This window comes from Phalaenopsis equestris, unplaced genomic scaffold (genome assembly GCF_001263595.1).
Source record: "Phalaenopsis equestris unplaced genomic scaffold, ASM126359v1 Scaffold000783, whole genome shotgun sequence".
Classification (NCBI taxonomy): domain Eukaryota; kingdom Viridiplantae; phylum Streptophyta; class Magnoliopsida; order Asparagales; family Orchidaceae; genus Phalaenopsis; species Phalaenopsis equestris.
This window is the reverse complement of record NW_018165223.1, coordinates 24,180-36,719: the sequence shown is the minus strand read 5'-3', so window position 1 is coordinate 36,719 and position 12,540 is coordinate 24,180. Positions and strand designations below refer to the sequence as shown.

General features: G+C 35.6%; 1 protein-coding gene across 1 annotated transcript in view; it reads right to left on the bottom strand.

The window, feature by feature from the left end:
- The window catches only part of LOC110031180, a 32,034-nt gene extending 22,921 nt beyond the window's left edge, over positions 1–9,113 (bottom strand). The window contains exon 1 of the mRNA XM_020734261.1: positions 8,864–9,113. Coding sequence (XP_020589920.1) covers positions 8,864–9,052 — 189 coding nt within the window. The 5' untranslated portion in view covers positions 9,053–9,113. The remainder of the gene's footprint in view (positions 1–8,863) is intronic.
- Positions 9,114–12,540: the final 3,427 nt, after the last annotated feature.

Here is a 12,540-nt window from a genome sequence, read left to right as displayed (position 1 = left end):
AAAACTAGGTTCGTTTCGCTCTAGTAGATTCTGATTTGGTGAGAGAATACTCCAAAAAATAACTCTCTTATGCACCTTAGTAGGCCTCTACTCATAGGAAGATTAGTATATGTCATCTCCTTAATAGTATGTTTTAATATTCACTTATGTTTATGTCATATTGACACTAGTCGTTGTATGACTAACATATGCAACTTGTCGGGTGGCATTTATATGGACTCCCATAGAATTATTTAGAGATAAGGCAGGACCATGATAAAACACCATCAAAGTCAATTTGTTTTTCGACAACAATGGATCAATGCTTGCATCTACAATAAATCAGTCTTTGATGTCCAAGTAAGTGACTGACTTGCCATTCTCATCCACATAGCTTGGCTTAAACATTCTAAGCAAATGATAAAAAACCCATGTATTCTTTCCCCAATTTTCTTTCCCTAATTTTCCTCTACTCAATCTAGGTAGTAGAGCATTAGCTAGTTTCTTGCTTAAAGAAATTATTGAGCTTGTCACAACTAAAGTTGAAGGCGCATCTAGAGCCACTCAACACATGCTCGGTTGAGCCACCAATAAGTTTTCCTTGTCATAATTTTTGAATAGTCATCGGTTCTTCGCATTAATGACTCGACTAAAATCGGAAGTACAACCTGCAAATACTGGCTCATGCTGCCACTAACTAATAATGTCACCTGTGGCCTATAATCTTAACAATTATGGTATAATTTTACAAATTTATGCATACGATCCATGCCCTTTCTACGAACAGCTTATGATTCATTTGGTTGCTAAATAGATGGAAAACACATCTCAGAAACATGAAGAATTATTCCATCAGTACTACGCATGTTAAGCTACGTGCGTATCCAATATATTGCCGCCAGTTGTAAACTCCGGCCCCACCTATTCCATCAGTATTCGCGACCTGACCCGACCCTGAACCCGAAACTGAAAAATTTCCCGCCAGCATAAAATTATTTCACGCCTACAAGTTGTTCTATTCGCAGGGTGAAGAAATATTTCACCGGTTTGTTCACAGCTCCGTTTGCAGCTCCGCCATAGCTAGGTATTGTTGGAATTCTCCATGGACGTTGAGATGCCGGAAGTCGAATTCTTCGTGAACGTTGAGATGTCGAAAGTCTCCATGAACGTTGAGATGCCATCATTCAGCCTGAACTTTGAAGATCAAGATCAAGTGAGTCTTCGTGTTACTGTTGTGTTATTCTGGTGTTACTCTGGTATTACTCTTATTTCTTGCCTTTGATTTAGTACAGTTTAGGTGGTATAGGGTTTAGTTTAATCTCCATGTAAACGTTGGTGTTGATGTAGTATTATTGGGTGTTGTTCTATAGTGTGGTTTGGTATTATTATGGTTTTTTTTTTTACGTTATTATGGTTTTAGGCTTCTGGTTTTTTGGTGTTACTCTTGTGTTATTCTGGTGTTACTGTGGTATTACTTCATTGTTATGTTGTTTATTTCCTTTGATGTTTGGGTGTTGTTCATTGTGGCATTGTTTTTGGTATTATCATGGTTTTTTTTTCGTTATTATGGTTTTAGGCTTCTGGTTTTTTGATGTTGCTCTTGTGTTATTCTGGTGTTATTCTGGTATTACTCCTGCCTTTGATTTATTACGCATATTATGTTATTATTGTGTTATGCTGATGTTACCATTGTTTTATGCAGTTCTCTGAGGCAACACATGTTTGCAATGATCCAATTGCAGAGAAGTTTCTAAGCAGCATTATCCATAATGAGAAAGAAACATATGAAAGCTATCGTGCCTATGCACATCACGTGGGATTCACTGTTCGGAAGGACCATACTACCTACTGGCCGAACTCCAAGAAACTTAAGGTTAAAGATTATATTTGTGGAAAAGCTGACTATAAGAAAGAGCCTAACAGCACAGTTAAGTTCAGAAAAGCAGACACGAGGACTGGCTATAAGGCCATGGTACGATTTCATGTTGATTTTGAAGGCAATTGGACAGTGGCAAAATTCATTGAAAATCATAATCATCATTTGGCTAAAAGTGGTGATAAGCATCTTCTTCGTTCTAGCAGAAGGATAAGTGAGCTCAATGCAGATGTGTTGAGATCCATGACAGGTTCAGATATCAGAGACGGAGGTTGGTGGTGTGGAGAATTTAGAATGCACCAAGAGAAATGCATTTAATTTCATCCAAAGAGAAAGAAGACAAAGAATTGAACAGGGAGCTCTCTCACGGATTATTTTATCGGTCTTGAAAACATAATGAAATCGTGGCGCCGGAATGAGAAAAATGAAGATTTCAAATGTGGTCAGTCCGTCAGAACGCCCATGGTTAAAATCAATCTCATGCTGAGGCAAGCTGTCTCATTCTATACAAGGAAGCCTTACTCAGTGTTTGAACAAGAGCTCTTGAATGGCTTATGCGGGTTCACATCTGAAGTATCATTACTTGTGAAATTATATGTAGTTGCAAAAAATTTGAGATGATGGGGTTGTTGTGCTCTCATGCACTATTTGTTCTAAGTCTCGCAAAAATAAAGGTGATTCCGGAGAAATATTTCTTATTGCGGTGGTCCATCAATGTTAAAAGGGACATGTGTAACAAATTTGGGTGCAGAGAGCTAAAAGACTCCGTCTATAATAATGTTTCTTCAAGTTCCCTTATATTCAGTTCATACTCTCAGAAATTTACATATCAGCTCATTAATAGAGCACAAGGAAATGAGTTAGCTGATGAGTGTTTGTGGGAGACGTTTAAAAAGTTATCTGGAGATATTGAGGATGCTCTAGTAGGGAGAACGATCGAAGTACAGAAAACAAAAAAGAAGAAGAAAATCACAAATATAGAATGCAATGTGAACGACCGTGCTAAAAAAAGGCCGAAAGGAGTATCTACATCTAGGCTAAAAGAACATTGGGAGAAAAATAAGAAAGCCAAAAGTATAATTTTTTTAATTTATTATTTCCTCATTTCATTTCATGTATAATGCATACTTCTAATTTGACCCATTGCATCCAGGAATGGAACAGGAAGCAGCAAGTAGCCGTCGAGCTGTGGACACATTCGAGCAAAGTTTGACAGATTGTCTTACCCAGGTATGTTGATAAAATTTAGTATCATTTCACTGCCTTTTATATAAAATAATTCACTCAAATTGAACTTGGTATTACTCCTCTGCTGCAGGAATACTATGCACCGCAACTAAGTGAAACGTACACTGGACTTTTGATGGATTCCATAAGTGAGAATATAGATTAATTAATATTGTAAAAGTTGGTATACTATATCATCTATAAACTTTTTACGAAAGAAGTAATTGGTGGTTTATAACTTATTTTTGTTAAAATATTTCTGTCTTAATTTTGTTCAAAGGTAGATATCAACAGTATAACACGTAGATAACACATTACTAACACGCGAGTAACACGTTGAATAACACGATCAGTAACAAGCTGAATAACAAGCTGTTGCAAGCTTTATAACACGTGAGTAACACGTAGATAAGACGGGAGTAACACGTTCAATAACACCTTGAGTAACACGTACATAACATGGGAGTAACACGTGAATAAAATGGGAATAACATGAGAATAACATTGGAAAAGCATGAAAATAACATGAGAATAACACAAGAATAACACAAAGATAATACGAGAATAACACGAGAATAACATGGGAATAACATGAAGAATAACATGAGAATAACACTTCAATAACACGGGAAGAACACGAGGATAACACGAGAATAACACGTGAATAACGTGGGAATAACATGAGAAATAACATGAGAATAACACGTCAATAACACGGAAAGAACACGAGGATAACACGAGAATAACACGGGAATAAAGTGGGAATAACATAAGGAATAACATGAGAATAACACGTCAATAACACGAGAATAACACGAGGATAACACAAGAATAATAAGTGGGAATAACATAAGGAATAACATGAGAATAACACGTCAATAACACGGTTACTGACCGATTAATCAGCTTACTCTGCATTACCACGTGTATTCTGACGTGTTACTACACCGTGTTACCGCCGATTAATCGGTGCTACTCCAAATTTCCTCGTGTTATTCAGACGATCAAATTTTTGCGATAATTTTTTAAACTATTATAAACAAATTCTGCTATAAATCGCTCCATATGATCCTGTCAATTCATATGTGCACTCCAGTCGATTTCTTCAGCCTGCACTAAAGTTTCTATGTACTTGCAGACGAACATGCCGCAATCAACACTATTCCTTTGTGTGGGTACATACTTTGTAATCGATAGGGACCATTTATTGATTTTGGTTGTAAATAAATCAGCGGCATCTCTAGCAAACATATTCATCTGCATGGTTGAAGCGTTATTATGTTACTTTTTGAATGCTATTGTGTTACTTTTAATTGAGTTGAATATACTTACAACTTTCGTAGCGTCAACCTTATGTATCTGGTTAGGTAGTGAGTCGTATATTCGCCATTTTCTCAACTTGAGATCCAGAACCAACAAGATTCAATGCTGATTTGGAATGATTGAAAAGAAAATTGCTTTTACATTTTTTACGGCCTCGTTGGTGATATGTTTCATGTAGGGTTTGCTACCATATGTCTTATGCATCTACATAAAAATATTACTTTAAATGTGCATGGAATATATGACTTAAACTTGTATGAATAAATATAAGTTGTTGAACATACCCCATACATTGGTGTAACATATAGGTAAGGCAGGTACAACTTTGGTCTCCTTAAAGTTCTTTCGCGCAACATGACAACAAATATATCAACATGTTCGTCTGCAAGCCACTTATTTAATAATATGTCTTCGAGTATCGATCGGTAAATCAAAATGTGGTCTCTGTTAATGATAATGTCGCTGCATTGATAAGAAAGAGAGTTTTTTTTAATTAAATACAACAAAACTGTGAAACATTAAAAGTGTGTTTGACATTTACTTACCTTCCAGTGTATCTAGATAGACACTGGTCTATTTCTTCCTGCATTTCAATTGGTATCAATGACCTATCAGGATACTCGAACGGAGGACGTAGCTGCAAAATAAAACAATCCATGGATAACACAAAATTAAAATATATAAGATATGCTTCAAAGCACTTAGCTATATTTTTTTCTTACAACTATAACATATTCGTCTGCATTAGAACTGTGGCTTCGACTCAAAATTTGTTGATACCCAGGTAGATCTAAGCTTTCTTCATCTTATTTGAATTCAGTATGTACAATTTCATCTGATACTTGGACCTCTTGGGAATCACCCATTTTTGAATCAGTATTTATAGCAGAAGTCAGAAGACGCGTCTAAAAAAATATTGTTATAAAAAATAAAGTAGGAATGTATATCATATAGTACAATTAGAATGACGTACTCACCGAATGGGCCAGAGATTCAAGAACACCCTTTATTGCTCGTTCTACTTCTTCAGGGTCTTCATGGATTGTCTAATCACCCAAATCTGCATCTTGTGCTTCTCTTATTGGTTCGTCGGCGTCTTGGGCCTGTCCGGGAACATCTGTATGTACAGGATCAGCTGAATGCACAATATTCTTTGCAGGATCTGTGTCTTGTTCATGTCTTATTGTTTCTTCGGGAACATCTATATTTACAGGAGCAACAATATCTACATCATTTTTTCTACGTCTTCTCTTGAACTGGTATTGAGATACAGGGGGGTCCACTTTCCTCTTTTGCTGATGTGCACTGTTGTTGGTCTTCTTACTTGTATCAGATATTGTTTTCTTAACAACCTTGTCAGTCTTGGTTTCAAATAATCTATGCACCAGACCTGTCAGAGTGGACAATGTTTCTACCACAGTATTCATCTGTGTACTCATACTAGTCATAGTATCTTGTATATTTAAGATTATTTGTTCCTGAGCTGAGATTTTAGCATCTCATATAGTACCCCGAAATCAGCACTCTCCGTCGAATGTCCAGGAACTGGGGTTATATCACTAGAAACAATTGTATCATTGGCATAATATTTGGGTGAAGATGGTCCTGCATTAGTTTCGTGTTGTGGAAGTTGCCTTGCAGGAATCGGTGGTCCCTGCTCTGGATTTTCGAGCAGTTGTACTTCAACGTCCCTCAAATCTAAGAATCCGTCATTAACTTACAATAAAAATGTATTCGTCAAAATCGTTACAAGCATTCCTAAAAAGCTATTAAATAGATGTGTCAATAAGCTGTAATAAAAATTAAATGATTTACATGATCAAGTCTCTTAAAGGCTTCATAAATCTTCTCAGCACTCAACCTATGATTGGTTGATCACCTCAGAATACGAGGTCTAGCGTCAGGTGCAGCAGGAGTTAAAAGAGAGGTGTGCTCATAAAACCAAAGGTGATGATGTTTTACACCATCAACATGCATGAAAAAGTTAATACAAAAAAAAAATTCAGAAGAGTAATGTTTCAATGTAAAGAACAAATAGTTACCGTTAAAAAAAATACAAATCCTTGAATATAGCCAATCGACTTATTCTGCCTTAATTTCATGGAAGCGATTCTCACTTGATCGATGATCATATCACATATGGCAGCAGACCAATTAAAGGACCAAAAAGCTTGTACATTTACAACAAAAGAAGATAGCTCTGCTGGCACATGAAAATTGTTTGAAGGAAAAAATAAATTAATTAGTATGAATTCCAAGTATAACTGCTCAAAAGGTGGGGTGGAAGCTCCTTCTGCAAAAAAGTTTGTCAGTTGGTTCTTTATTTGTCTGGCATCCACATTTGATAGGGGTCCTTTTTTCCATGAAACAGGCTCTCCTCTGTTCGGCATCCCTATCAACAGAGCCACATGGTCAGCATGTAACTTAACCTCCTTTCCACCCATTTTGAAGACACCGCTCTCATTATCCCAACATCTCAGAATATATAAAGTCATGACATTGTCCTGGGGATATGGGGGCATGTCAAAGAAATTGAACACCCTAATTTCCTTCAAATTATTAATGGTCTCCTCTGAAAGCAGATCTCGAATTGCATCCAAGGCACCTCTCACTATAGATGGACAACATCTATGTTGAAAGTCCTTGCACTCATGATCCTACAAATTAAAGAAATAATAACACATTATTAGAATAACAATCACAAGAATAGCACAGAAAATTGATGTGTTGCTCTAAATTAACAATCACCCTTAATAAAAGCGCTGCAAAAATACATAAATAAGACGGGAATAATACATGAGTAACACACCGGCATAACACAGTAATAACTATACACATAAGCATGGATAATACAGAAGCATAACTAATTACGCACCAGTAATACAGGAGTAGCACATGAAGCATACTTAATTAATAATTACCCTAAACACATCAATAATACATGAATAACACGGGAATAACACATGAGTAACACACCAGTAACGCAGTTAAAGCACAGTAGAGTAATACATGAATAATACAAGAATAACACATCAAACCTATGTCATTAATTAATAATCACCCTAAACACATCCCCTAAACACATCAATAAATACATGAATAACACGGAAATAACGCATGAGTAACACACCAGTAACACAGTTAAAACACAAGAAAATAATAAATGAATAATACACGAATAATATAAGAATAACACATCAAACCTATGTCATTAATTAACAATCACCCTAAACAGAAGCACATCACATCAATAATACATGAATAACATAGAAATAACGCATGAGTAACACACCAGTAACACAGTTAAATCACAGGAAAAAAATAGATGAATAAAGCACGAATAATACAATAATAACACATCAAAACTATGTCATGGAGATATCTGTGAGTCCACCGAATTTGGTTTTATGCAGTTATTGAGTAGGATTTTTTCTGTGTTAATGATTCAAATCCATGATGTGTTACTTGTGTGGTATTGTTATATTTTTTATGTATTACTGGTATATTACTAGTGTGTTATGCTATTGATGTGGTATTGTTGTGCTATTGTTGTGTTACTGATGTGTTACTTGTATTTCATTACTTTGGTGATTTAGGCGCATATCGTGATTTTAACGAACGACTGGACGCCATGGTGACCTTCGCTTACGCCGGAAGATGCGCTTCGCCGGAGGGTTTCGACGAGGAAGACTAAGCCCTAAACTCGTAATAGTGCGTAGAAAATGAAGTAGTTCAGAGAAAATGAAAAGGCAGGCGGGTTCGGGTTTTTGCTCGGGTCGGGTCGTGAATATGATTTAAAAAAATATTTATTTTAATTTTATTTGCTTGAATAAGTGGGGCCAGAGTTTACACATGGCGGCATTTTATTGGTTACGCACGTAGCTTAAGGTGCGCGTAGCTTAAGGTGCGTAGTACTGAGGGAATATTTTTTTCCAAAAACAGACATTTTAAGTTTAAAAATGAAACATCATTTTTAAAGGATTTCACATGTGTCTGGAGAGCATAAAGCACAATATTTAATTCCAATTACAGCTATCTAAATGAGGGAATCTAATAAATTGACCGTTTTATTAAAAGCATAAATGAACCCATACATTATTCAAAATAATCAGGTATTACTGCTAGGAAAAACGAGAATGAGTGGAACAACAATCGCACAAAACTATCTTCTTACGTAAATTAAAATCAATCCTTAGAACTTAACAAATAGCAGGGCAGTCGTTAAAACTTGCCAAGGACAAATTTTTTAACCATTTCCGCAGGAGTAAAATTTGATAGAGTGAAATCCTTAAATCCTCTGAATGTGTAACCAATAATTAAGCTGAAACAAAATTTATTAAAACAGCAAATTTAAGCTTCTCCTTGATTATATTTAAGCTAAACCTGCTTAAATCCCGCTTAACATAGGATATCAAACAGCCCCGATGAATAAGAAGAGACAAAAGTGATGAAACTGACGTCGGAGGGAGGATCTGCAGGGTTTGAGTTGCCCTCGCAGCGCGGTGTTAGCAGCCTGCGAGATTTCTCCAGGAAACGGAGACGAGCAGCGGAACGCCGGAAATGAGTGGTGGGGTGGAGAGGAGAGCTACGTTTGTAGAAGAGGCTGAAGGAGCCGGAAGCCATAGAAGCCATGAAGATTGTCACCATATCGCAACAATTGCTTTTTGCCGCTTAAGGTCTCTCTTTCTTCGGCTCCAAATGGGAAAGAGAAAACTTGGAGGGTTTTCTTTTTTTCCTCTATTTTTTATATTTGTAAGTATAATTTTTTTTATATAATTAGAAATACTATAATGTATAACTAGAAAAAAAATTATTATTTATATTTCCAAAAAACAATATTTATATTATTTAACATATTTTTTAAAAAATATCTATAATAGTTTTATAACAAATTTATAAAGTTCAGTTTCTCCCAAAATATTCTTAGATAGACATAAAGTATTTCGTTGAATAGTAGATAGACATAAAGCTCTAAATAAATTAGTATATTTTAGCTCAATACCTACTTAATAGTCATCACAATTGATTTTGGAGTTCAAGTAAGATGTTATAGATTGCTTCGTTTGATCCCGATTTGAGTATGAGTTTCCTTATTTTTAATTGCTTTTATATTATAGTATTTTCTTTTTCATAGATAACTCTCATCTTCATTATCAATGTTTGTGCCCCTTCTCAAAAATTAGAATAAATGCCCCAGTTTTGAAACATAGTAGAATGTTTGATCATCATATGACCATAATGTCGGTCGTTTTAATTTTCTGTTTTGGAAAAGAGATAATTTTTGTAAACATGAAGATAGTTATAAATATGTTATTTTGATTTTTGAAAGTAATACTTTTAATTTTTGAAAAGAGATGAGACCAAGCGAGTCTCACATATTGAATAGTTTGGATGACTAAGTGCAATACCACAAGTAACACACTTATCCTGAAGAATAAACATATCACGTATAGTAGGCTCAATCACCTAAACTAAAGAATTTGTCCTAATATAAGGATTAGATAAGGTTTATTTTACCTGGGTTCCAAGTTCCCTATAGAGGCAAGACCCTATAATTAATTACATCTCAAATAACTGGGATCACTTAAGAAAACTCGATTAAGATCAGTGGTTCTGCCTTTGAGATTTTAAAGTTTAGGTTTCCACTATTGGACATGGAAAAATCAAAAAGGAGTTGCTCAAACAGGAACAGTTATTTTAAGGAATCCAAAGGAATGAAGAGTAGGAGATATCACAGATCCGAGGAAAAGCCCGGTGACCTCCCAACTATCATATTGTTTTGCTTTATATCTTTAAAATGATGTTGTTGAATGTTTAATCCTACAATTATTTAGAATTTATGACTTATGTTCGCATGATATCTGATCGTGCAAATAGCCTAAAAAGATAGGAGGATTTACATTGTACCGTACAGTAACCTCAGAATCTTAAAGTGTTAAGACTTTAAAGTGTTAAGACAGTGTTAAGACTGATAATTGCGCAATAGGGTTATGCAAAAGCCTAAAAGTGATATGTGAGGATTTACGCTATGCTAGGCAAACCACCTCGAAATACTATGGGTTGTTATTTAAACTAATAAAAGTGTTTAGTGATATTAATTTGTTTTGACGTTGCTCTTCTGAAATGAATGTCCTCGTCATGCTGCCCACGATGTTCGCTCCAATAAAGTTTAGGTTTCCACTATTGGACATGGAAAAATCAAAAAGGAGTTGCTCAAACAGGAACAGTTATTTTAAGGAATCCAAAGGAATGAAGAGTAGGAGATATCACAGATCCGAGGAAAAGCCCGGTGACCTCCCAACTATCATATTGTTTTGCTTTATATCTTTGAAATGATGTTGTTGAATGTTTAATCCTGCAATTATTTAGAATTTAGAACTTATGTTCGCATGATATCTGATCGTGTAAATAGCCTAAAAAGATAGGAGGATTTACATTGTAGTAGGAGGATTTACATTGTATCGTACAGTAACCTCAGAATCTTAAAGTGTTAAGACTTATAATTGCACAACAGGATTGTGCTAAGGCCTAAAAGTGATATGTGAAGGTTTATGCTGCGCTAGGCAAACCTTCTCGAAATCTTATGGGTTGCTAAAAGTGTTTAGTGATATTAATTTGTTTTGACGTTGCTCTTCTGAATGTCCTCGTCATTCTACCCACGATGTTCGCTCCAAGATCCTCATCGTAGCACCTTCGGGTTTGATATTAGTTTTAAGGGTACATGTAATCATTTAGTTTTCCTACACTAAGGTATAGTGTATAATAGAACAATAAATCATGCAGTATAAAAGAAAAGAACAGTAGAATATACGGTAAAGAAGAAGAATAATACAATATGTTGTGAAGTAAAATGTTGTAATATAAATCCAACATGTATATCTGGGAGGCCTGCAGCTCCTTTAAACGAGGTAGTATACACTTTATAAATAAAAGAAATATTGCCTGGAAAACTCAAAAAATTTGACAAATGACCCACGACGGAAAACTCATGAAAAATTGACAAATGACAATTCCAAGAAAATTATCAAAATCTCGGGAAGATCCCGGAAAAAAGGACCGCTAGTGCTTTGCCCAAAAATTCCAATAAAACATATGAAAGATCCAAAAAGAGGGGACCACAAGCACTCGGGTCGGGGCTAGGCTCAGATATTATATATTTGTACTCAAGGGATGTCGAAGGCTACTATCGGTCACCCGGATGTATAGAGCCTGTCACTCAACTATAAGGGTGTCTAACTAAACCTAACTTAGGAGGGTACTCCTTAGCCCAATATCAGTAATCAACAAGTGGACAACCAAGTTGTAACATATTTAAAATTTATATTTTAGCATGCACATGGATTTCTGGCATACAAAAAAAAGTTGTATCAATTTTGTAGTGAAAATGTTTTTATAAATATTATATATGTTCTTATCATGTCTGTTCTTATCAATTTTGAAAAAGTATAGTTGTCTATGAGTCGATTACGTCGTCGGGTGTAGGACTGCCAACAATCTAAGAAGGTACGGGTCCCCCGCTAGTCTTGTGTCGGTAAATGATAATGTCATCCTACAGTTTATCAGATCCCAGGATTGGGTCCTGATATCGTTGGATGGAATATCATTCTGCCCTAACTTTGGCGTGCCTTTGTCATCATCGCCCTGAGCCACAAAACAAAATCGACCTACTTGTGATCTAGCTTGATGGTTTCATATATAGCAAAAGGCTATATATAGGCACTTATGTGTCAGACATAAGCACATAAAACTGAACGAAGAAGCAAGGAAAAAAAGAATAAAAATGGGGATGAGAGAGAGGAGGGACTGATTCACAGAAAAGATCGAAAGGATGAAGGGTGAAGCAACCCTGAAAACTGTGACAAAAAGATATGAAAAAAGAGCCTAAGATCCTTGAATCAATCCAAGAAGAATATCATTTTCTCAACTTTTATAAATGGATCAACCCACGAAGGGTATCCTTTCCAAATCTTGTTTCGAACAAGTTGAAACGGGCCCAAAACTAATGTGATAACTATGCCCACAGCTCTACTTGCTATATGTACTCACACACCTAAGCCTGAACCCAAGTGTAGCATTTATGTTATCCAAGTTTTATTGTCAAACCTCCAAAATCTTTTCCAACTAACAATTTTATG